The sequence below is a fragment of the Impatiens glandulifera genome, chromosome 1 (genome assembly GCF_907164915.1).
Source record: "Impatiens glandulifera chromosome 1, dImpGla2.1, whole genome shotgun sequence".
Lineage (NCBI taxonomy): Eukaryota > Viridiplantae > Streptophyta > Magnoliopsida > Ericales > Balsaminaceae > Impatiens > Impatiens glandulifera.
In genome coordinates, this window is record NC_061862.1 from 12,855,271 (window position 1) to 12,881,615 (window position 26,345).

The 26,345-nt window shown below is 32.1% G+C and overlaps 4 protein-coding genes and 1 non-coding gene across 5 annotated transcripts; 4 read left to right on the top strand and 1 right to left on the bottom strand.

Annotated features, from left to right (window-relative positions):
• The first annotated feature begins 3,909 nt into the window (after positions 1–3,909).
• LOC124924041 lies at positions 3,910–6,610 on the top strand. The gene is made up of 3 exons (XM_047464087.1): positions 3,910–4,024; positions 4,457–5,143; positions 5,214–6,610. The coding sequence occupies exons 1-3, from the start codon at positions 4,019–4,021 to the stop codon at positions 6,435–6,437; spliced, it is 1,917 nt and encodes a 638-aa protein (XP_047320043.1). The 5' UTR covers positions 3,910–4,018; the 3' UTR covers positions 6,438–6,610.
• Positions 6,611–6,680: 70 nt separating this feature from the next.
• On the bottom strand, positions 6,681–8,393 carry LOC124924049 (mitochondrial thiamine diphosphate carrier 2-like). The gene is made up of 7 exons (XM_047464098.1): positions 8,119–8,393; positions 7,927–8,037; positions 7,693–7,804; positions 7,488–7,615; positions 7,259–7,411; positions 7,030–7,173; positions 6,681–6,960 (listed from the first exon to the last, which is right to left on the bottom strand). Exons 1-7 carry the CDS (start codon positions 8,233–8,235, stop codon positions 6,748–6,750), a joined length of 978 nt encoding a protein of 325 aa, XP_047320054.1. The 5' UTR covers positions 8,236–8,393; the 3' UTR covers positions 6,681–6,747.
• A 6,655-nt stretch (positions 8,394–15,048) lies between these two features.
• On the top strand, positions 15,049–16,914 carry LOC124919951 (protein WHAT'S THIS FACTOR 1 homolog, chloroplastic). The gene has a single exon (XM_047460318.1). It carries the CDS (start codon positions 15,365–15,367, stop codon positions 16,700–16,702), a length of 1,338 nt encoding a protein of 445 aa, XP_047316274.1. The 5' UTR covers positions 15,049–15,364; the 3' UTR covers positions 16,703–16,914.
• A 1,086-nt stretch (positions 16,915–18,000) lies between these two features.
• LOC124914943 (protein SRC2 homolog) lies at positions 18,001–20,618 on the top strand. The gene is made up of 3 exons (XM_047455613.1): positions 18,001–18,553; positions 19,469–19,533; positions 20,544–20,618. The coding sequence occupies exons 1-3, from the start codon at positions 18,001–18,003 to the stop codon at positions 20,616–20,618; spliced, it is 693 nt and encodes a 230-aa protein (XP_047311569.1).
• TRNAY-GUA lies at positions 19,866–19,955 on the top strand. The gene is given in 2 exon segments: positions 19,866–19,902; positions 19,920–19,955. It is a non-coding gene; the product is annotated as a tRNA-Tyr (tRNA).
• Positions 20,619–26,345: the final 5,727 nt, after the last annotated feature.

The window sequence follows — 26,345 nt, forward strand, 5'->3', positions numbered from 1 at the left end:
TTTTTTATACGTTTAATATATAAAATATATTATTTATAAAATAATTATTATTTAAATATATATAAATAAATAAAATACATGCAAAAGATACTACAATTACAACCTAAATACAAATACAAGTCATCAAGTAAATAAAAAATTATATCATCATTGACATTCATGACATGCTAATTACAAGTGCTAATCATCTAGTTTAGTGTTTCATGTATAATGAGGCAACTAAATCCAAAGTACAAATTTGAAGTAATTCAAATGTCACATTTATTAACAAATTCGAAATTGATCAACCCTAAACTTTCAAGAGCTCTAATTGAAATCAATATCACCCTACATACTTACAAATTAAAACTATTCGATACAAATCTATATTTTTAAAAACGAATATTACCTAAACCAAATAATAATAATCAGATAAATAAAAAATGAATTTAACACTTCAGCATACCCATCCGACGTGGATGGTCAATTCGTAAAATGAATTTAACACTTCAGCAGACCCATCCGACGTGGAGGGTCAATTCGTAAATGTAACCACCCAAATATCAAAAATTCAACTTAATAATTTTTTTTAAAAAGAAATCCATGCATATTTTCCACAACGAAGATAAAGCATGACATGTAAAGTAAAAATAAAAATAAAAAATAAATATAAGAAAAAATGGTACTCGATAAGTTATAGAGCTCGTAAATTTTTGAAAAAAATATTAACTCCGACAGACACGATTACTTTTTTGAACGAATCATAGAAAACGTCATAATAATATTATTAATATATACTAATAAAATTAAATACTTACTTGAAAACCACAATATTTAATTGCACTTACAAATATATGTTAAATGTTAAATATTGCAACAACTATATGATTATTGATATATATACTTAAGTGGATAATCCATAAATAGTAATACTTTGAAGCCATAAATAGCTTATCAAATTATAAACAATTAAGAAAATAAACTATTTTTCTTTTTTCAAAACAAATTTGTGTTCAATTATGTTTTTGTATGTGGACAAAAAAAAGTTCATCAATAATTTATTAAAAAACTTTAGATGTGATCTTGTTGTGATTAAACTATTATTGGTAACGAAGATGAGTTAATTTAATTTTGCTTCTAAATGCGGTAAATAAAATCTAACACACTTGAACATTTAGCAAATAAGGTGGATAATCTATAAACAAGTTAGAATGATAAAGTATAGAAACTAATGACACATTCATAGTTAACCTTTTGATTAAATAAAACAATTAAACGTACTTGAATGTTTAACAAATAAGTTAAAACAAATTAACTTTCAATTTAAAATAAATAATAAATTAATAAATGCCAAAATATTGGCGGAGAAAAATAGGAGTTAAAGTAAAAGATGTAGATATAAAGATATGAACGGAGACCAAACAAAATAAGACACGTCGGATTATACGCGTCACATATATGTCGCGTGTTTTTTTATACGTTTAATATATAAAATATAATATTTATAAAATAATTATTATTTAAATATATATAAATAAATAAAAGACATGCAAAAGATACTACAATTACAACCTAAATACAAATTCAAGTCATCAAGTAAATAAAAAATTACATCATCATTGACATTCATGACATGCTAATTACAAGTGCTAATCATCTAGTTTAGTGATTCATGTATAATGAGGCAACTAAATCCAAAGTACAAATTTGAATTAATTCAAATGTCACATTTATTAACAAATTCGAAATTGATCAACCCTAAACTTTCAAGAGCTCTAATTGAAATCAATATCACCCTACATACTTCACAAATTAAAACTATTCGATACAAATCTATATTCTTAAAAACGAATATTACCTAAACCAAATAATAATAATCAGATAAATAAAAAATGAATTTAACACTTCAGCATACCCATCCGACGTGGAGGGTCAATTCGTAAAATGAATTTGACACTTCAGCAGACCCATCCGACGTGGAGGGTCAATTTGTAAATGTAACCTCCCAAATATCAAAAATTAACCTTAATAATTTTTTTTAAAAAGAAATCTATGCATATTTTCCACAACGAAGATAAAGCATGACATGAAAAGTAAAAATAAAAATAAAAAATAAATATAAGAAAAAATGGTACTCGATAAGTTAAAGAGCTCGTAAATTTTTTTAAAAAAAATATTAACTCTCGACAAACACGACTACTTTTCTGAACTAATCATTGAAAACAATCATAGAAAATGTCATAATAATATTATTAATATATATTAATAAAATTAAATACTTATTTGAAAACCACAATATTTAATTACACTAACAAAGATATGTTAAATATTGCAACATTTATATGATTATTGATTTATATACTTAAGTGGATAATCCATAAATAGTAATACTTTGAAGCCATAATTAGCTTATCAAATTATAAACAATTAAGAAAATAAACTATTTTTCTTTTCTTTCTTTTTGAAACACAAATCATATATAATTAAAAATACAATTGCCTTATTTCAAAACAAATTTGTGTTCAATTATGTTTTTGTATGTGGACAAAAAAAAGTTCATCAATAATTTATTAAAAAACTTTAGATGTGATCTTGTTGTGATCAAACTATTATTGGTAACGAAGATGAGTTAATTTAATTTTGCTTCTAAATGCGATAAATAAAATCAAACACACTTGAACATTTAGCAAATAAGGTGGATAATCTATAAACAAGTTAGAATGATAAAGTATAGCAACTAATGACACATTCATAGTTAACCTTTTGATTAAATAAAACAATTAAACCGTACTTGAATGTTTAACAAATAGGTTAAAACAAATTAACTTTCAATTTAAAATAAATAATAAATTAATAAATGCCATGTAGATATAAAGATATGAACGGAGACCAAACAAAATAAGACACGTCGGATTTTGCGCGTCACATCTATGCCGCGTGTTTTTTTATACGTTTAATATATAAAATATAATATTTATAAAATAATTATTATTTAAATATATATAAATAAATAAAAGACATGCAAAAGATACTACAATTACAACCTAAATACAAATTCAAGTCATCAAGTAAATAAAAAATTACATTATTGACATTCATGACATGCTAATTACAAGTGCTAATCATCTAGTTTAGTGTTTCATGTATAATGAGGCAACTAAATCCAAAGTACAAATTTGAAGTAATTCAAATGTCACATTTATTAACAAATTCAAAATTGATCATCCTAAACTTTCAAGAGCTCTAATTGAAATCAATATCACCGTACATATTTCACAAATTACAACTATTTGATACAAATTTATATTCTAAAAAACGAATATTACCTAAACCAAATAAATATTTACGACACTACCATAATACGCTAAATTATTGTTCGTTTAAAAGGACATTAATAATATGTATTTATTATATTAACAAAATCCCTAAAATTAGGTAGGAAAATTGAAATGACTAAAAATACTATTAGAATCAAATGAAAATAGATAATTCTTTAAAAATATTATAATTTTTTTTTTTTTTTTTTGTAAAAGTGATAAAATAAGATATCAGATGTACGTGGGAGGAGGAGGATTCGCCACGTGTCAGATCCAACGGTCCAAATTCGTTTGATCTTTTACCCAAATAGACCAAATCTCTCTAATTCTGTTCTTAGGAAAACAATACAATAAAAAATAATAATAATCACGTAATAATAATAGTTGTAAAATAGTAATAGAGAAATCTCTCTCCCCCCCTTTATATAGACGGCAGCGACTAACGAGAACGGGGAGTCTATATCTTTCTCTCTCTCTCTCTCTTGAACATCTCCTCAAAATTCAGCCATGAAACAGAAGCTTTTCTGAACAGGTACTGGTTCTTGCTTGTTTATCACCTTCTTTATCTTCTTCTTAACGTATAAAACATGTGTTATTTGACGTAGATACAATCCATGGTGTTTATGTTTCATGTTTATGTTTGTTTTGCATCTGCAACTTGTTAATCGAAGACCCATTTCCTCTGGTTCGCTCGCACCCTGTTTTGACATCTCTGTTCTTTCATGGAGGTTAGTTGGTGATGATTTATGTATCTTTTTAACATTTACATATCATGCATTTGTTGTTTATTCACTGTCTAGACTGCTGTTTTACTTATCGGGCTTCTGTTTGTTTGTACATGGATTTGTGTTTGTTTATATCTGGTTTTGAACCCTTTTCATTTTCGTTTTAATCGGTGTAATTCTTTATGATCGAATGGAGATGTACGGAGATGTATGTGATGTATGGACAAGTTTTGAACATTTGATGATGATTTGGGTTTTATTGGTTATAGGGTAAAGATTGTGTTTTGATTTAGAGTTTAAGGAAACAGATCTGTACCCTTTATTCATGTTGAACATTTGAACTTGGGGATGTTCTTTGAGATTGTTTAGAACTGATACACCTGATTGAGCTTTTGATTGTTTATGTGAAAGACATGATTGTGTTTAATTTGACAGATGGGATTGAAAGGACATGGTTTAAATGGCCATCGTGAAACTGCATCAATGAAGCATTTACTGTCTGAGAAAGATTCGTCGGGTTCGGGTGCACATGATCTTTTCTTCGGGGAGCCAAAGATAGTTCCTCGAGTTGGAGATGAATACCAAGTTGAAATTCCAATGCTACTGTCAAATTCTGAGTATGAATCCTATGTCAAGAACCCGATTGAGGCAGAGTTTAATTCAAATCTTGTTCATTTTGATTCTGTTGTGGGTAAATCAAACATACCGCTTATGTTGATTGAGGAGAGCATGATTAAGCATGATGATTTGGTTGTGGAAGAAACAGATAAAAAAATGGTTTCAAAATCCTTAGGCAATGACTACTGTCTAGTTCCTGGGGAATGTGCTGATACATTTACAGATGCTGAAGAGGCGAGTTTCATTCTCGGGTTGTATATATTTGGGAAGAATCTTGTCCAGGTTAAAAGATTAATCGAGAATAAAACAATGGGTAATGTTCTTTCTTTTTATTATGGGAAGTTCTACAAATCTGATGGATATCGTAGATGGTTAGAAGGTCGGAAAATGAGTAGCAGAAAGTTTGTTCACGGGCATAGGATTTTTGCTGGTCTGAGGCAACAAGAATTTTTGTCTCGATTAACTTCCAAAGTTCCCGGAGAAATGAAAAGTGCATTGTCACAGGTACATCTTAATTGTCTTTTTTGTTTGTTTTTTGGATGAACGATTATGCGAAAACTACTGTCATGATCAGGTGTCAAAGGCATATGGAGAAGGGAAGATGTCAATGGAGGATTTCATCTTGATTCTGAAAGCGATGGTTGGATTGAAGAATCTCGTGGAAGCAGTTGGAATCGGAAAAGGTAAGCAAGACTTGACTAGAGCTTATCTGGAACCGTCAAGGTTCAATAACAGTAATGCAGCCCGGTCAGAGGTGATGGTCCCGGTTGGAAAAGCATGTTCATCTCTTACGCATGCAGAGATAGTCGGTTTCTTAACAGGAGATTTTCGGTTAAGTAAGGCTCGAACGAACGATTTATTCTGGGAAGCTGTTTGGCCTCGTTTGCTTGAACGTGGTTGGCATTCCGAGCAGCCTAAGGATTACAATTATGCATCCACGACGAAGAATCAGTTGGTGTTTCTTCTTCCAGGGATTACGAAATTCAATAGGAGGAGATTACTGAAGGGACAAGATTTCTTGGATTCTATTAAGGATGTTTTGAACAAAGTTGCATTGGATCCTAGCCTTTTCGAACTTGACAACGACAAAACTAATAACGTAGAACTTCAGCAGCAGTGTTGTTATCTTCAACCTCTGACAGACAACGAAAGGGAAAGGGATGATTCGATGATGAAGTTAACTGTTGTTGATACGAGTATGGCTCATGAACAACCGTTCAAGGTCAGAGAGTTGAAAGCTTTACCAATTGGTATCTCAATCATAAGCCCCCGTCCAAATCATTCCAAGGAAACTTCGTCTGAAGAAACCAACTCTAAACCTGTAAAGGAAAATCAAGAAGGAAACTTCTCAAGTTCAAATTTGAATTTAAAGAAAGGCTCCAATACCACCAAGAGACTGAATCAAGAAAACTCGGATACTGTGGCTAAAGAACGCAAGAAGTTAGCTTCCGGAACTTCAAGAAGCATGAAAATAGACGCGAAGAGAATCCCAGAAAACAAGTCTCACGAGAAAGCTGAACCATCCCAAACAGTTATTGATCCGAAAAAAGATGCTATTGTTTCCAACACAACCGAAGACATGAATACTAGGAGACACAGTACGAGAAACCGACCTCCTACAAGGAGAGCACTGGAAGCACATGCAAATGGGTATTTGAAAATTGGCACTAAGAAGATGGATAAAGCAGCAACACCTCGACCCAAACTAACTTCAAGTTCTACAACTCCAACTCCAAACAGAGAAGTGTCTAGAACATTCTTAGCCTCAAATGCAACAGATAATACTCCTCAAGATTGAGACTTGGCAAGAACAATTTATGACGATCAGGGGGCGACTATAAACCATTTCTTTTAGTTTTACCCCGTTTATTTTGTTTCTTTTATGGCGGATTGCCTTCTTTTTAGTTTCATACCTATAGTTTTAGACTTTTAGTCTAGTAATAAACTACTAGAGAAATGTGTATTCAACCAGTACTCATTTGGTTTTAAACTTTGCTACAATTATGGAAAACAAAATCTATAGACAATGCCCAAATAATTGTAAAAATGGCCCCTTTAACTAACTTAAAGAGGTAAAGAATCGAGTCATATCTAGGAAAAAACTAAAGCTAAAGAGACTCCAACCAACTAGAAGTATATTCAAAAGCAACAAAGGTTACTGCAGTAGCTGGGGCAGCCTTAACAATGGAAGGAAAAATGCCCTTGTAAAGACCTTTCCAGCCTTCTTTATACGAGATTTTGTAAATAGCATCATGCATATTCTTGTAAGCATATGGCTCTATTCCAGCTCCATATTTGGGATCTCTTTTCAGCCCTTTAATCTGCAAAATTCAATTTCATATTATCAAACATCTGCCTGCATAAGAACAAAAAAATAAACTTAATTCTACCTGAAATCTCTTTTTGATCACATCGAGTGGATGACAAACAGCTTTAGCACATGTACCAGATGCAAACCCGCATACAAAACTCTGTAAGCTTGAAAGGGAATCATTAGCTACATGTACACCCGACGACTTGTCGCGAGTCCAGGCCTGTGCACATAAGAAAGGCCTTAAACATTCATACATTTCAGCAAATAAGATACAGAAATTCACAAGTCTTGTTTTATTTTCTTACCAAAGTCCACCTTTTAAATGTGTCATAAGTTCCAAAGTGCAATCCAGCATAAGGTACAATTTCAACTAGTGTTGGAGTTAACCCAGCATAGAGTCCTCGAACCCCACTGGTATTCAGAATACCGATCAATGCAGATCTCATATTTGGATAGACCTGCACAGTCATGCATCTCATTATGACTATAACAGCATATAAATACTAATTCTAATCATCAGTACTCCATTTATACCTTGGGCTCACCCTGTGAGGCCAAAATCGTGCGTAAAAGGTCAAATGGATAAGACCCAACAGTAGCTGCACAACCGGCCAATGCCCCGCTGATAAAAGAAATGTATGGACTAGTGTGGATATGATCCGCTGTACCTCAAAACAATCACAAAATTGCATATACACATCTATACTAGCTAATTCCTTCAAAAGTGAAAATAACTTACAAATATTCGAAGAACCAGTTGCAAAGGTTTTCAGTTTATGCAATACAGTAAATTGAATGGAAGTATAAGGCATAACCATGAGTAGTGCTGGGACATTACCACGCCAAAAAGCCTGCCATTTTCCACTTGAATATAAGGGTGTTTCACTATTTGCCTCAAGATGGTGTATTTTCTTAAAATAGTTTTCAACAATGGAGCAAGTGAATGTGAAGTCATAGAAGAGACAGTAAATACCCGCCAGCTTTCTTCCTTCAATATTACTTTAGATGCTTGTAGAATTCCAGTGTACTTTGAAGGAGCATGATTATAAACATTCTTATCAATCATAGTTGGTTCCAATTGTACCTAGTCACACAAATATGAAGAATTTCAAAGAATTGATTTGAATGGGTACTTGAGAATAAATAAGGGAATTTGGGTATTGACCTGAAAGCGGATTTTAATAAGATCAAGGGGAGACGTTAGAGTTCGCGATATTGCTCCAGATATTGCCCCAGCAGTAGAATCTATCTGGGTTCTTTTCAGTCGCCGGGGCTCCTCCATCTATTAATTCCAACGCCGGCGTCAATTGAAGCGGCTAAACAAGACAGGATCAATGGCCGATTGATTGACTGGGTCAGAGGAAGTGGCGCAAAAGGGCAGAGAGGGTCGAGTGTTATTTGTCCTTCTTTGTCACCTTCTTCAACTCCGAGAAGCCGTTCTTTTTGCGCGCGTGTTATATTTTCTTGAAAAGAAACCATTTTTTTTTATATATAAAAGAGAAGTCAAATCCTCTTAATGTCATATAAAAATGTAATTTTTTCTGTGTTTTGTCAAAAGAAATGACCTAATAATTGCCTTAATTATGCAAATAACAAGGCTCCTAATAAAAATTATGCAAATGACGACTTCGTATTTTTCGGACAAAAATATTCATCGCGTTACGTGACGAAACCCTAATTCACTAAGTGTGTCGTCGCGTGACGAGTGTGTTGTCGCAAGAGGCGACCATGCGAGCGTCCCGTCGCGAGACGGAGGTATTTTTATCCGGAAAATAGGGAGTGGTCAGTTCCGTAATTTTTATTAGGAGCCGGTCATCTGCACAATTAAGACAATTATTATGTCATTTCACCCAATTTCTCTTATCATACTCGTACAATTAATCTAAGTAGTTGGATGTTTTTTTTATTGTAAATAATATTTTTAATTTTATTCTAGATAGTTTGATCCTTATACCATTCATGATGTTATTGAATCTGAAATTCTTTTTATTTTTTTAATAAAGAGTTTTTGAAATTTCTCTTCATTTAAATGACATTTACAAGTATTTTTTAATATTTTTTATAAGTTTCTCACTATTTAGATCATATTTATTTCTCACTATTTAGATTATATTTATAAATGATCAGTTATCATTTGAGAGAACCTTTGATTTTTCTTACCAACTCTTAGACAAAGACAAATTTTATTATCATTTATCATTTATTTAGAGATTTTTTTGCACTACTTTATTGGTTGTTGAGTTTGTTTTTTTTCATCATTTGTTATTATGTATTTGAGTTTGTCACAAAAAAAATTGTGTAATTTTTGATTAATTTTTATTAATATTTTAATATTTATAAATCTGATCTATAATTTTATTTAGTTGATTTAATTTTTTAAATATATTTTATTATTGTTTAAAAATTAATATTTTATTTGTAACTTTTGTTTGATTGAACGAGAATTAATTTTATATAAAAATAAATTAATATTTGTTACGATGAGTTTCTTTTATCTAAAAAATTTATGATTTTTTTGCAAAAATAAAAATAAGTTATTTTTAGTTTTTTTTAATATTATAATTTGATTAATATTTGGAATGTTTGATTGATTGGTCCAAATAAAACAACCTCAAATTATTAAATATGTTCAACTATTAAAAACGTGATTAATAAATTATAGCTATTTACTTTTATTTTTAATAAAAGAAAAACATGTATTAATTGACTTTAATATAAATTAATGTCATTATTTATTTATTTAAGGTTAAGATTATACTTTTTCCTAATTACATATGATTTATTTAAAATTCATCTAAAACACTTTTTTGAATAAAAATCTAAAAAAAAAAACTTAGCTTTTTGGATATGAAAAGCTGTACTATCAACCAACATAAGTAAATATATATATATATATATATATGAAATCACAAATTAAGTCACTTCGAATAAATTTTTTTATTTATATTTGGTTGACTATTTATAATATTTTAAAATTTAGAATTTACTTTAAGAAAAATAATATATACAGTACCAAAGAGAAAATATATTTTAAGAAAATATATAAAAGAAAAAAATATAAATTTTATTTTAAAATATATATATATATATATATTAAATAGTTTATTTATTAAAAATGATAAGAATAGTTTGAACACAAAGATATAAAACTGACATTAGAAAATAAATATAAAATAAATAAAATTACATTACCTAATAGGTTATCGAGCTCATACGTTCTCAAAAAAACAATTAACTCTCCAACCGACTCTACCGATTTTCCAGATGAATATCAGAAAACGTCATAATAATAGTATTATAAATGATACGAATCAGACGACTACGATCGTTTAAGATTTGACGATTTATCTCCAACCAGATAGTCTATCAGAAAATAATTGGGAAGATAACTAAAATATGTAGGTCTGTCATATTAGTTGTCTCAATCCAAATTTTTCAGCAACAACCAAAGACTCGGGTATCACTTAGTGGATCTTAATAATACTCCACAAAAACTTCAATACTAGATATCGTTTGACAATGCAAAAATAAGTGAGTTGTCAATTTCAAGTTTTCACCTTCATGTGACACATACTACTTATCGTAACACAATATTTTTTTCGTGCACATATTATTTGTATATAATTTTACAATGAATAACGCTTCATCCAAAGAATGAGATTTTGGATAAAAATTTTGACTCCTAAAATTCTCCCAACAAAAACAATATGAAATCATCTTAGCAAATAAATTGTAACAATGCCCCATATAAAATAAAAACTATTCATGTATTACAAACGCATAATATCTTGCTTAGACAGTAGGGATGGCAATGGGGCGGTTCGGGGCGGGGAATGCATTTACCGTCCCCGCACCGTTTTAATTTCGGGGAATTTTTTAATACCATCCCCGCCCCGTTCGGTTTTTTTCGGTTTCGGGGAATCCCGCGGGGCACCGTTAATAATTATTTTTATTTAAAATAAAATAAAAATTATACAATAAAATTATATAAACAAGTTTTTTAATATAATATATATTATAATATATTAAAATTTATATTATTATAAAGAAATAACATTACTACTCTTATAAAATATAGTGAATAAATAAATATATTGATAATTTAATATATTTAATTATATTTATGGTGTTCGGGGCAGATTCGGGGTAGATTCGGGGTGAAATCGGGGCGGGGACACAAATACCATCCTCGCCCCATTCCCATTCGATTTCGGGGAAAATCCATCCCAAACGGGGCAATTCGGTTCGGTTTTCGCGGAGCGGTTTCAAATTGTCATCCCTATTAGACAGTGACATTTGCCTACTAAAAATAAAACTCTTTATAATGTTTAATCTTTTTATACATTTAATTCGATTAGTGAAACCACTAGACCGACGATCAAACATATTCTTAAATGTGGCATTCTACATATAAAAATGAAAACAACCTCAAGATACGTCGCAATTAAATTTATGACACTATATGAGTGTCGTCTTAAAATCTAATCGAAGATCTAGCCTCACAATGAATCTGGACTGCTCGCGAAAACTTTTTCACATAGAATACATTTCTCTTCAAATGTTACACCATGCTGAATGATTATATATTTTGGTGATCAACCAAACCAATCTTGATTATACTTGCATATAATCATCGATGCTCAATACAATCCGGTTCCATTGCAAATCTACTACACAATTACGACAAAAGAGTTTTATTAAAGAAAACAAGATCTCAAATATTCATTCCTCATTTTTATAAACATTTAACATTATTCTAACTAAATAGTTGATAAAACAATACGTTAGAAGATTCTCGTAAAAATTTAAATATCATGTTCTCTATTTTCATTGTCATACACTTAGAAAAAAATGAATAAATACATCATATATGTAACATAAAAGACAACACACTCTTAATGAGGATTAGTCGACCCCCTTTCGTTTTTTTTTTAATTTTTTCATCTAGATAACTTACTTTTTATTTTAGTGATAATTGAATCCCAAAAGACATTTGATCGTAATTTAACACCCAAATGACATACCAAGGTAAGTTACAGAAAAACACAAATTATGAACCCCAAAATATTTGTAAACCTCATCATTCTTTTATTTAAAATATAAACTAAAAAAAATGTTTGACTTATTAAAATTAACTCGATTATCAAAACATGCACCGAATAACTATACAAACATCCCGAAAATGCTTAAAATTAATGTGAGTGGCCTAAACCATGATTAGAGCGTGTCATTAAGGGTGGCAATTCAGGTAACAGGTCGTGTTTCGTGTCGTATACTTCTTGGTACACGACCCATTATGGGTCAACCCATACACGATCTATTAAGCTTATCGTATTTACCCTTTTAACCCAAACACTAATTGTGTATTAACGGGTCGACACGACACGACCAGTTATACACGAAATTAATTTCAGGTCAACACGTTTACACGACATGATCTGACATGAAAAACACGAAATTTATTTAATTACATGTACACGACCCGTAATGACACGATTATTCGTTAAACGTTAGGTTTTTGGGAGAGAAAACAAGTCGAGAGTCGTACCTGGCGTTGGGCTGCGACTAGCAAACGGTAAAGGGGAAGGTGAACGGCGGAGTGAGATGCTATGATGAACGACAGAGGGGGAGGCCTCTGGCTCTAGCGTTCCTTCTGAGCCAGGATCAAACTCTTCTTTTGACTATGATTGGGCTCTGCAGTGGTAGAAACGTCGGTCTCGAGTTGGGGTCATGAGGTTGGGTGTGAAAATGTTTCAAGACTTTGAGAAGGGAGAATGAAGAAAGGAGTTGACTTAAGTGTTTGAGGAGGGACGAATTATTTATAGGTCATAATCGGGTAACACGTCAAACACGAGTAACGAATAACCCGTTATTCGTTAGACACGATAATTAAAATGGGTTATTATCGTGTCTACGTCTAAGTAGACACAATAATGACCCGTTAACAAAACAACACAAAAAAGATACGATACGAAAAAAACACAAACCGTTAAGGATCGACTCAAACCCGTTAATAATGTGTCTCGTTCGTGTCCTGTCAAAAAATTGCTGCATACGTGTCATCATATAAATTAATTAAAATAATAATAACAAATAAATAACACTAAAACTTAAATGAAATGAATTCATATATTTGATTTTCATTTTTTTTAAATTTATAAATATTAAGAGTTTTAACTAATTTAATGGTTTACATAAATTAAATTTGTTAGTCTTTCATATAATATTAAAATAATATGATTTAAAAAATTAATTCAATATTTTAAATTACTTAACACAAAAATCATTAACATTCTTGCTATAGACATTAATTTATTCATAAAATTAATATTGCTTGGAACTTAATTAATTTATTGGAAATTAGAGATGAAACTATTTGATTTTTTTTAAGTAGTCACATTTTGACGCTGAAATTAGCCGAATTTACCCACTATCCACGTTAAAGTACAATACCATATTCCTTGATACATTTGATTACAATGACTTGCAAAAATAAAAATAAACTTGGTCAATGTTGACTTTATAAAAAAATTTGAAAGACTAAGACTTTACAAAGTAGCTTGATTGATTATAATATATATATATTTTTTTTTAATTTATACATGGAAATAAAACTACAAATATTTGACTATTTGAGAGGTAAATTGATTTTATGTATATAGATATAGAGAGTAGTGATTAAGATACTTAAAATTTTATAATTTTAAATGAAATTAACTATTTAGATAAAATTTTAAAATTAGTTAAATTCTTAAAATTTTACAGTATATATTTTTTTAAAATTTTACTAGATTTATATTTATAAATTAAAAGAAGTTTTTTATCATGTAAATAATTTTAAAACTATGAATTTTTATAGAGGTAATTTTTGGGCTAAACTTATCAAGAGTAACTATGATCAAGATTAGTCTAGTTGGTTCACTAAATTGTCCAATCGTTCAGTTGGTTCTAGTATTATTTGAGGGTATTTCTATCGTTCAATTTTTAACGTCGGTGATCTAACCTCAATTTGTTTTTAGAATGAGTTTGGTGTATACGTTATTTAATATAGTCATCACGTCTAGTTTTTGTTGAAACTTGTTACGAGACTCAAAAGTGCATCCCTACTAAGATCTCGCTATTTGGTTTGAGGGTTATTAATGAAGGTATCTTAATGGATGACATAAAGGGTTTTATCATGGCGAGTCAATGTTGTATGTGGCATAAAGAAAGAGGAGCACCTCCTCTTGTGAGCCTTCTTTAGATCTTGATCGGGATACAATGAGTTATGTCAAAATCTATTGACAGTTGTTGGAAGATTTGATTGGAGACTGCCAAATTGACTGGTTTAAAATGACAAACTTTTATCCCTATTATGTTTTGGTGAATTATTTGGTTGAAATGAAACCGGAGAACTTTCGACAACTATAGACGACCAATGAAATACATTCACAATACCATTATCTTGACGTTTTCTAAGGTGAGATCCATTAATAATGTGGACTCAACGATGATCTTATTATTCTCTTTAAAAAATTTTGTCTTAATTTTGTATATATAATATATATATTGTTTTTTTTTACATTTTATACTTAATTATATATATATATATATAATATTGTATAATTAATTTAAAAATAAAAATAAACTCATTGTTTTACTAATTAAAAAATTACCATAATTTTAAATAAATTCTGCATTAATATAGTAGTATTAAGATCCTTATTCTATTTGTGCAGCACAAGTCCAAGGCCAAGATCCCAAGCAGCCCAAGCCCACTCCCCAGAGCCGCATGCCCCCAGCCCTTTCTCTCTCGTCTCACCCCTTTGTCTTCAGGCTATTCAACTTTCAGCCGAACCAGACCAGACCAGACGGCGTCACAGGCTCCGGCGCCGACGCACACTCGCCCACCCTAAAGGTATTTTCTTTTCCCTTTCTCAAATATAGGGTTCTAGTTACTTACTTAATCTAATCGTTCCTTACTTGTTTTATTAATTGTATGATAAAATCACCATCGTCACTGCAGAAAGACTGATAAACTTCATTTATAGTTGGTTGCTCGTGTACAATAGTACAACTTTCGTTTGATTTTGTTTCATTTTCTTGCTTCAGGACCTCAACTGAAGTAATTTGAAGGAAGAACACGCCCTTTTGATTTGATTTGATTTGATTGAGCTAACCTAATCCAGCTCTTTCCCTGATTATAATGATTCATTTACTGCTTTCAACTAGACCTGATCTGGGTCTACAAATTGTTAATTGTATACATTCTTAAGTCCAGGTAAATTTCTGATCTTGATCTTCAAGTTTTCCTCCCTTTTTTCCTGCATATTTACATAAAATTCATTGGTTTTACTGAATCATCTATAAGATCAATCCAATTGATTGCTGCTGTCTACATATATTATTAGCAGGTTAGCATAACTTTGGTTATGGCTATTCAAGGAATTAGGAGTTTGTTTATGCTACCCAACAGAAATGGCGCATCATCTACTGCAAATTTGGTACTATGGTTTCGTTCCATGACAACAAGCAGACGAGTCCAAGATCGCAGCAAAGACAAGAGGATTCGCGAGCTTGAAAACGCAACAGAGAGATGGAAGATCTTTTCTAAAGTGTTACTTTTGATAGAGACATTAAAACAAGAACCTGAACATATCATTCGTGTAAGATCACTTGAGCAGTGGCGGAGGCAGATCAATTTGAAAAAGCCCCATAAGCTGTCAGATTTTCTCCGTAAATCGCCTAAATTATTTCAGTTGTACAAGGACCGATGGGGTGTACTCTGGTGCGGTCTGACAAAAGAGGGTGAAGCATTATCCATGGAAGAGGAAAAGCTCATTGAAGAATATGAAGACAAGGCTGCTGAGTATGTAACAAGAATACTAATGATGTCAATAGACAAACGAGTTCAGATCAATAAAATCGCTCATTTCAGACGTGATTTTGGCTTGCCTGTAGATTTTCGGAAAACATGGGTTCACAAGTATCCCCAATATTTCAAGGTGGTTAACAATGATGACGATATTGAGTGTTTGGAGCTAGTTTCGTGGAACCCATCTTGGGCCATGACCGAATTGGAAAAGGTTACTCAAAACGAACAAGAAGTAGGCGTGGATCATAAGCCCGGTTTACTTACCCTTCCTTTCCCATTGAAATTTCCACAAGATTTCAAGAAAGTTTACAGATACAGAGGAAAAATCGAACATTTTCAAAAGAGGCCCTATTTGTCTCCATATGCGGATCCTAAAGGTCTCGAACCTGGATCGAAAGAGTTCGACAAAAGGGCGGTTGCAGTTATGCACGAGCTGCTTAGCTTTACTATCGAGAAGAGATTAGTAACTGACCATTTGACTCACTTTCGTAGAGAGCTGGTGATGCCCCAGAAGCTGATGAGACTATTGTTGAAGCATTTTGGAATATTCTATGTTTCCGAGAGGGGGAAGAGATTTAGCGTGTTCTTGACAGAAGCTTACGAAGGGTCGGAGGTTATCCAGAAATGCCCACTTCTTATTTGGAGGGAAAAAGTTCAAAGTCTTGTTGGTTATAGAAGAAAGAAACATGAGCATAGTACTTTTGACGATTTATCGGATTTATCTGAGACCGATACAGATCTGTTTGACGATGAATCTCGTGATGGCGGTGGAGGAATGGTTGCGGATCGACACGAGACGGAGGAGGAGGAGGTGATGAGTGGTTTTGAGGATAGTAATGTTTCAGATGGAGAAAGTTCTGAAATGGAAATTGACGAGATTTCTCGTGCTTACTAGAAATTTAAATCCAAGCTGTTTTTTGATGCTTCTTATAGAAAATAAAAACAGTTTTTGAGCTTCAATGGATAACTGCAATGACTTCAATCTGGTACGAGGTAAAAATATGTGAGTTTTTAATTGTTAATGCATAATACCATTGAAAATATTAGATGAACATTAGAACTAGAGCTTGATTTACCTTGACTAGAACTAAAATTATTATTTCTTTTGAGTTTATAAAACTAACCCAACCTTTGATAATTAGCATTAATATATTGAATTCAAGAGTATAATTGATAAATTTTGAATATAAGAAAATTGTATTAAGATTAAGGGAGTTTGTTGAAAAATTAAAAATATTTTTATTAACTAGAATTACTCACATTTTGTTTCAATGTCGTTTTTAGTTGTAATTGAAACCTTAAATATTTTATCAAAAGTTTAAAGAAAATTTAGATGTACAAATTTATAATAATTAAAATTCTAATAGACTAGACTAAATCATCTTATAAATTTTCAGAGACTTTAAAGATATGTAATAAAATATTTTAAGAGAAAGTAAAATTTGTCTTTGATCGAAGTTGGTAATCAACGTTGCTGAAAAAAAGTTCAACAAAGTAATAACCAATCATTTTAATATATGGTAAAAATAATGAGAAATTCATTAAAAAAAAACAATTTAAAAGTATGACCAACCATCTATGTGACAGTAGATAAACCAAATAATGATACATTTTTATATGTTATAGACTAATTGATCACATTTGATTGTGAGTTCAATTGTGGAATTGTATATAAAAAAAATAGATAACGTATTAAGCATATAGTCCGCAAACACACTATCTAAAATTTTTTTGACCTTTTATTACTGATAGACTATAAGAGAAAGAGGTGAAAAGGTGAAATTGTATATTTATACCTGCTTTACAGAATATTTGTATATATATACATGTTTTACACTTTTACATAATATTAGACAAATAGTATTATACACATTTTTATATCTTAGTGATGATTATTCTTATTGATTTTTATATATTGAGTTGATAAGAATCGGTAGAATAATAATAATAATAATTATTGACTTATTAAAAAAGTTGGATTGACTTGTATTATAATTTGTAGAAGTTTGAGGCTAGATATTGTTTATTTTCTTGGCTATTTCTTTGACACGCCTTGAGACAGATGAATTGTTGACCGCCGGTGATATATTTATTGCATTTCCTTCACATTTTGGTTTGAAAATGGGATATCGATCATTAGAAATTCATGTTAGATCAGCTAAACATCTCAAGAATGTTAATTTCTTTTCAAAAATGTACGTTTACGTTGTCGTCTCCATCTCCAGTGCGGGCGACTCCAAAAACATGGACAACTACGAGACAACAACTGCGGTAGACAGAACTGGCGGCACGAATCCGACGTGGAATTTCCCGATTAACTTCTCTATCCACGACGAATCTACCGCCCGGGATAACCGCTTGACACTTATTTTCAATCTCCGATGTGAGCGTTCCCGCGGCAACGACAAAGATGTCGGAGAAGTACGAGTCCCAGTCAAAGACTTACACGCTGAAGAAAATCCCAAATTCGTGACTTACGATGTTAGAAATCCATCTGGAAAATCTCGCGGCAAATTATTTTTCTCTTATAAATGGATCGATAAAGAAATTGACGCCGACACAAGGATGCAACTTGTGCCGGCAAAAGTTGACGAGATTGTGATGGCGTATCCATATTCTATAGAAGAATTGTATACGACACCGCCGCCACCTGGGTACCCAGTACAACCGCAAGTGGCGGCGACGATAAAGAATAATAATAGTTTGGGGCTGGGGCTATGGGCTGGACTTTTGGGAGGCGCTTTAGGTGGGTTTTTGATCTGTTTCCTGCATGACATACTTTTTATATTTCTATAAAACTATATTTATACTCGGATTCAAGCTTACAATATTAGAGCTTGATTGATCTAAAGTTTTTTTCTTTCTTTTTTTAATATGTATAATTACTCAGCAAATAAAAAAATATATGTATAAAACAAATAAAATGTCATTTTGTGTGTTATAAAAATAAATAAAAATATGACATTTCATCCAATTTTATTATTTGTTGTTATATTACTAATTAAATCAAATATAAAAGTAGGAGATTGAACATTAGAGTTTTTTTTACTAGTGTTTGTGTGTGCATTTTGTTTGGTAGGTTGGTTTTGCATAATTTTCTTAGAAGTTTGGAATTTAAACTTGTCCTCTAATATCTCATTTTTTGAATGAAGTCCTATTTGTAGTGAAAATTTTATGAATTATATGCATGAAAAAAAGATTGTATAATAATAATTTGTTTTGGTATGTGTCCTGTTAAGGTAAAATCAGTGATTCACCTATTATTGCATTGTGAAATGGTGACGATTATTTGGAGTTTATTGTTTCTTAGGTGTTTGGCCTTTTATTATCAACTACTTATAACCTCTTTCGGGCATATTTAATCATGGTAGATTTTGTGAAACTATATAGGCTGAAGTTGTGGCAAGTTTTTCATTGTCTTGCCTTGGGATTGACTATGTTCTTGGGATTGGTCTGTCAAAAACAAGACCTTGCAAGTAATATTTAAATGATTAAGGAAAAAAAGCAAGATTAAAGAAGTGGTCATAGATTTATTTGAAACAATATTTCTTTTAAACATTATTCAAGATGGAGGAGACAATAGATTTGCAAGGGTTAATGAATTTCATTTATAAGCTTTAATTTTATTGCATGTGTGTCAATAGTCATTATTCATGTTTAGAATGGATTGGAGAAGCTTTGGGTTTAGGGGAGAATCGGATATGGTGGAAGAGAAGTACTAGTGAGGTGTGAGATAAGGTTGAAAGATTATTGTAGAAAAAATTTAAGGTCATATATACTGATTGATGACATTTAAATACTATAAAATAATTTATCAGACTTATATATAAATTAATAGGGTTAATTTTATAGTTTTAAATATAACAAAATATTGAATATTGTATGAAAGTGTCTTGAAATGATAAAAAAAATTAAAAAAGTCTTAAATTTGACAAATTCTTTCGACCAAAATCCTAAATTTGTCATTTATCCAATAAAAACTTATAAATAAAAGAAAAAGTTAAATTATTTAATTTTCAAATTTAATAAATATCGAAGATGTCAAAATTTAAAACAAACCGACCTTAGCTCAGTTGGTAGAGCGGAGGACTGTAGTAGTAATTGTGGCTGTTATCCTTAGGTCGCTGGTTCGAATCCGGCAGGTCGGAATAATATTTTTATGCAAAAACTCCTCATTAATCGACCTCTTACCATTTAATTACAGCCAACCAACGTCTTATAGAAAATTTTTCTATCCGCTTAGCCTCTCCCCTTTAAGTATTTTAGTGATATAGTGATAAGTTTTATAAAATCCTTAACCAACCTCTTACCATTTTATTTTAGTAACCCAACATCTCATAGTAAACTATTATCGATCCACAAACTTTATCACCTATAGAGGTATTTTAGTGATATGTTATATAGGAACTGGACGATCCTATTTGGTCAAATGTCTACCTCTAACAATCTTCTTCTTTATTGATCAATAAATTCCATTTTTACAAAATTTAAAACAAACTGACCATAGCCCGGATGGTAGAGTAGAGGACTGTAGTAGTAATTTTAGGCTGTTATCCCTAGGTGTCTGGTTTGAATCCAGCAGGTCGGAATAACATTTTAATGTAAAATGAATTCTCACATATTTAACTATCATTATCATCCAACGATCTCTTCCTTAACCGACCTCTTACCATTTAATTTCGGTCAAACAACATCTTATAGTTTTTTTTTCCGATTTTATAGGTTGTTATCCTTAGGTCACTGGTAGAGAAAAGGGTGTATGGAAGGGTTCGAAGAAACGTGGACGAGGTTTGAAAGGACGTCGTGATTGATTGTAGATCTCTTATAAGCACGTGGAGACGAATAACCCAATGCGAGAGAAATTGGACCCTTTTTGATAATTGGAGGATACCTTATACGGAAGTCACTAAGCTAGAGTTATTCAAGGCGAGATAGATAGTTAGTTTTGTAATAATGTCATAAAATCTAGGTGTGTCTAGCTTGATACAAACAAATCATGTTTTCGTTTTATTCCGAACTTTTGTTTAATCAAATCTAGGTGTCTAGTTTGAATCCAGCAGGTCGGAATAACATTTTAATGCAAAATGAATTCTCACATATTTAACTATCATTATCATCCAACGATCTCTTCCTTAACCGACCTCTTACCATTTAATTTCGGTCAAACAACATCTTATAGTTTTTTTTTTCGATTTTATAGGTTGTTATCCTTAGGTCACTGGTAGAGAAAAGGGTGTATGGAAGGGTTCGAAGAAACGTGGACGAGGTTTAAAAGGACGTCATGATTGATTGTAGATCTCTTATAAGCACGTGGAGACGAATAACCCAATGCGAGAGAAATTGGACCCTTTTTGATAATGGGAGGATACCTTATACGGAAGTCACTAAGCTAGAGTTATTCAAGGCGAGATAGATAGTTAGTTTTGTAATAATGTCATAAAATCTAGGTGTGTCTAGCTTGATACAAACAAATCATGTTTTCGTTTTATTCCGAACTTTTGTTTAATCAAATCTAGGTGTGTCTAGCTTGATACGAACAAATCATGTCGTTTTCCCCTTTTGGGATTTTTTAAAATAAAATGACAATAAGTCGTTTCCCCACCATTTTTTAAAACAAACCAACCTTATCTCAATTGATAGAGCGGAGGACTGTAGTAGTAATTGTATATTGTTATCCTTATATCGCTGGTTTTAATTCGGTAGGTCGTAATAATATTTTTATGCAAAATGAGTTCTCACATATTTAACTATCACTATCAACCAACGATCTCCTCCTTAACCGACCTCTTACCATTTAATTATGGTCAACCAACATCATATAAAACACTTTTGTCTATCCGCTTAGCCTCTCCCCTTTAGGGTATTTTAGTGATATGTTCTATAAAATCCTTAACCAATCTCCTACCATTTTATTTCAGTCAACCAACATCTCATAGTAAACTATTTTCGATCCACAAACCTTATCCCCTTTACATGTATTTTAGTGATAGGTTCTATAGGAACTGGACGATCCTATTTGGTCGAATGTCTACCCCTAACCATTTTCTCCTTCATTGACCAATAAATTCTATTGTTACAAAATTTATAACAAATCGACCTTAACTCAGTTGATAGAGCGGAGGACTGTAGTAGTAATTGTAGGTTCTTATCCCTAGGTCGCTGGTTTGAATACGGAAGGTCAGAATAATATTTTAATGCAATATGAGTTCTCATATATTTAACTATCATTATCATCCAACGATCTCCTCCTTAACCGACCTCTTACAATTTAATTTCGGTCAACCAACATCGTATATAAATTTATTTTCGATCTTGTAGGCTGTTATCCTTAAGTCGTTGGTAGAGTAGTGGTTGAATGGAAGGGTTTGAAGAAATATGGATGAGGTTTGGAAGAACATTGTGATTGATTGTAGATCTATTATAAGCACATGGAGGCAAATACCCGAGTGCGAGAGGAATTGGACCCTTTGTGATAATTGAGAGATACCTTATGCGGAAGTCACTAAGCTAGAGTTATTCAAGGCGAGATATATTGTTAGTTTTGATAGTTTTGTAATAATGTCATAAACGTGTTGTTTGTATGTTTTTATTTTATTCAGAACTTTAGTTGAATCAAGTTTAAGTATGTCTAGCTTGATAAAACAAGTCATGTCGGTTTTTCTCTTTTAGGAGTTTTTTAATAAAATGACAATATGTCAATTTGCCAAAAGAGAAATTAAAACAAACGGACATTAACTCAGTTGGTAGAGCGGAGGACTGTAGTAGTAATTGTGGCTGTTATCCTTAGGTCGCTAGTTTGAATCCGACAGTTTGGAACAATATTTTTATGCCAAATGAGTTCTCACATATTTAACTATCATTATCATCCAACGATCCCCTCCTTAACTGACCTCTTACCATTTAATTCCGATAAACAAATATCTTATAGAAATCTTTTTTCGATCTTGTAGGTTGTTATCCTTAGGTTACTAGTAAAGCAAAGGTTGTATGGAAGGGTTCGAAGAAACATGGACTAGGTTTGAAAGGACGTCGTGATTGAGTGTTGATCTCTTATAATCACGCAGAGGTGAATGCCCAAGAGTAAGAGAAAATTGGACCCTTTGCGATAATTGGGGAATACCTTATGCAGAAGTCATTAATCTAGAGTTATTCAAGGCGAGATATATTGTTAGATTTGATAGTTTTGGAATAATGTTATAAACGTGTTGTTTGTATGTTTTTCATTTTATTCCGAACTTTTGTTTAATCAAGTCTAGCTTAATACGAACAAGTCATGTCGTTTTTCCCTCTTGGGGATTTTTTAAATAAAATGATAATAATTGTTTTTCCCATTTTTTTAAAAAACAAACCGAGCTTAATTAACTCATTTGGTAGAGCAGAGGACTATAGTAGTAATTGTAGGCTGTTATTTTTAGGTCGCTGGTTCGAATCTGACAGGTCAGAATAATATTTTAATGCAAAATGAGTTCTCACATATTTAACTATCATTATCATCCAACGATCTCCTCCTTAACTAACCTCTTACCATTTAATTACGGTCAACCAATATCTTATAGAAAACTTTTTTTCTATCAGCTTAGCCTCTCCCCCTTTAGGGTATTTTAGTGATATGTTCTATAAATCCTTAACCGACCTCTTACTATTTTATTTCAGTCAACCAACATCTCATAGAAAACCATTTTCGATCCGGAAACCTTATCCCCTATAGAGGTATTTTAGTGATAGGTTCTATAGGAATTGGACGATCCTATTTGGTCAAATGTCTACCCCTAACCATCTTCTCCTTTATGACCAATAAATTCCATTGTTACAAAATTTAAAACAAACCAACCTTAGCTTAGTTGGTAGGGCGGATGATTATAGTAGTAATTGTAGGTTTTTATTCTTAGGTCACTAGTTTGAATCCTGTAGGTCAGAATCATATTTTTACTCAAAACGAGTTCTCACATATTTAACTATCATTATCATCCAACGGTCTTTGCCTTAACCGACCCCTTACCATTTCATTTCGTTCAACCAACATCTTATAGATTTTTTCCGATCTTGTAGGCTGTTATCCTTAAGTCGCTGGAAGAACAGATGGTGTATGGAAGATTTTGAAAAAATGTGGACGATGTTTGGAAGGACATCGTGATTGATTGTAGATCTCTTATAAGCACTTGGAGGCAAATACTAGAGTTCGAGAGGAATTAGACCCTTCGTGATAATTGGGGGATACCTTATGTAGAAGTCACTAAGCTAGAGTCATTCTAGGCGAGATAGACTGTTAGTTTTGATAGTTTTGTAATAATGACATAAACGTGTTGTTTGTATGTTTTCGTTTTATTTCGACCTTTCGTTTAATCAAGTCTAGGTGTTTCTAGTTTGATACGAACAAGTCATGTTGGTTTTTCCCTTTTGAGATTTTTTAATAAATGACAATAAGTCGTTTTTCCCGATTTTTTTTCAAACAAACCGACCATAGCTTAGTTGGTAGAGCGGAGGACTATAATAGTAATTGTAGGTTGTTATCCTTAGGTTTCTAGTTCTAATTCGACAGATCAAAATAATATATTTATATAAAATGATTTCTCACATATTTAACTATCACTATCATCCAACGTTCTCCTTCTTAACCGACCTCTTACCATTTAATTTTGGTCAACCAACATTTTATAAAAAAAACTTTTTTCGATCCTCTTAGCCTCTTCCCCTCTAGGATATTTTAGTGATAAATTCTATAAAATCTTTAACTGACCTCTTACCATTTTATTTCAGTCAACCAACATCTCATAGAAAACTATATTCGATCCGTAAACCTTATCCTCTATATAGGTATTTTAGTGATAGGCTCTATAGGAACTGGACGATCCTATTTGGTCAAATGTCTATCCTAACCATCTTCTCTTTTATTGACCAATAAATTCCATTCTTACAAAAATTAAAAGAAACTGACCTCAGCTTAGTTGGTAGAGCGGAGGACGGTAGTAGTAATTGTTGGCTGTTATCCTTAGGTCGCTGGTTCAAATCTGGCAGGTCGTAAACCTCTTACCATTTAATTTTGGTCAACCAAAATCGTATATAAGTTTTATTTCGATCTTGTAGGCTATTATCCTTAGGTCGTTGGTAGAGTAGAGTGTTTATTTCGATCTTGTAGGCTATTATCCTTAGGTCGTTGGTAGAGTAGAGTGTGTATGGAAGGGTTCGAAACAACGTGGACGAGGTTTGGAAGACGTCATGATTGATTGTAGATCTCTTATAAGCACGTGGAGGCGAATACCCGAGTGCGAGAGGAATTGGACCCTTTGTGATAATTTTTATTTGAGAAAATGACTTAGTGTCATTTTATTAAAAACTCCCAAATGGAAAGGGAAAAAATGGACATAGTTTGTTTGCTTTTCTAACAATCTAGAAAAGCAAAAGTTCAGAAAATCCAAAAACAATACAAACATACAAGTCTTATGAATTACAACAAATGAATTAACAAATCTAACAAATCAAAATTATCTCGTTTTGAAGTCGTTTTTCTTCGTGATTTCATAGTATCAAATCCCCCATTTATTGCACATGTCCCAATTCCTTTCATCTTTGGAAACCCGTCTCCATGTATCAATTAGATCTTGGCAATTAATCTTCACATCATTCCATACCTTAATCGCCCTCCTTTGGGTCCTTCCGTGGATCCTATAATTTCTCTCGCTCCATGTGTGATAGATAATCGAGGCAAATCCACAAATAAAAGTGCTTGCTGGAAATTTTCTACTTTTTGCTCTAGCTAAGGCAGCCTTCTTAATCCCTTGGAAAACTAGTTAACCCCATAGCCAATACAAATTCATTCCATACTAACTTGGTAAATGGACAACTTCCGAACAAATGATTAATATATTCTTCATTTACCTCGCATAAAGGGCAACTAGTATTTGGAATAGCCATATATTTTTGAATCCGATCCTGCGTGTTAAGCCTCTCCCAAAACGCTAACCAAAGTATCAAACGATGACTTAAGATAACCTTTGATGACCATACGAGTGAATCCCATCCAACAATTTGCCCTCTCTCCCGTATAACGCTCCATACCTTGCTGGATTTTATCTTTCCGTTTTCCTCCACATCCCACAAATGAATATTGGATGTATCATGTAATTGAATGTTGCTAATATGATCAAGAAACCCGCCTTCCTTCCTAAACATGCCTAAGAAGTGAATCTCACTACTTGTCTCGCATGTCCTTAACTGCGGCAGCCAAGCAATCCCTCCTTATACGCATATTTTTAAACTCCTCCCTATGAATAAGCGGCTAATTCTCAAACCATAGACCGTTCCAAAATAACGTACCTCGGTCGTCTCCAAGTCGTATGTCGAATAAAGACGCAATTCTGTTTTTTAGATTCAAGATTTTCTTTAATGACCACGCCATATTATCTTTTGTCTTACTCGTTCAAACTTTTAACTCCCTTTTCATTAATCTCGAATGGACCCACTTGACCCATAATGAGTCTTGTTTCCTTTCGATTGCCCATAGATGTTTGTATGTAACCGCCTTGTTCCATTCAACACAA

What these genes read in the sequence shown, in the direction of transcription:
- LOC124924041 (XM_047464087.1), top strand. An exon ending in TGAAAAGTGCATTGTCACAG is followed by an intron (nt 5,144 to 5,213) that starts GTACATCTTAAT and finishes TGTCATGATCAG; the next exon opens with GTGTCAAAGGCATATGGAGA.
- LOC124924049 (XM_047464098.1), bottom strand. Translation starts at nt 8,235, where the DNA reads ATGGAGGAGCCCCGGCGACTGAAAAGAACCCAGATAGATTCTACTGCT. An exon ending in TTATTAAAATCCGCTTTCAG is followed by an intron (nt 8,038 to 8,118) that starts GTCAATACCCAA and finishes TTGTGTGACTAG; the next exon opens with GTACAATTGGAACCAACTAT. An exon ending in TGAAGGAAGAAAGCTGGCGG is followed by an intron (nt 7,805 to 7,926) that starts GTATTTACTGTC and finishes GGAAAATGGCAG; the next exon opens with GCTTTTTGGCGTGGTAATGT.
- LOC124919951 (XM_047460318.1), top strand. Translation starts at nt 15,365, where the DNA reads ATGGCTATTCAAGGAATTAGGAGTTTGTTTATGCTACCCAACAGAAAT.
- LOC124914943 (XM_047455613.1), top strand. Translation starts at nt 18,001, where the DNA reads ATGTACGTTTACGTTGTCGTCTCCATCTCCAGTGCGGGCGACTCCAAA. An exon ending in ACTTTTGGGAGGCGCTTTAG is followed by an intron (nt 18,554 to 19,468) that starts GTGGGTTTTTGA and finishes ATTCATGTTTAG; the next exon opens with AATGGATTGGAGAAGCTTTG. An exon ending in GGAAGAGAAGTACTAGTGAG is followed by an intron (nt 19,534 to 20,543) that starts GTGTGAGATAAG and finishes TGTTATCCTTAG; the next exon opens with GTCACTGGTAGAGAAAAGGG.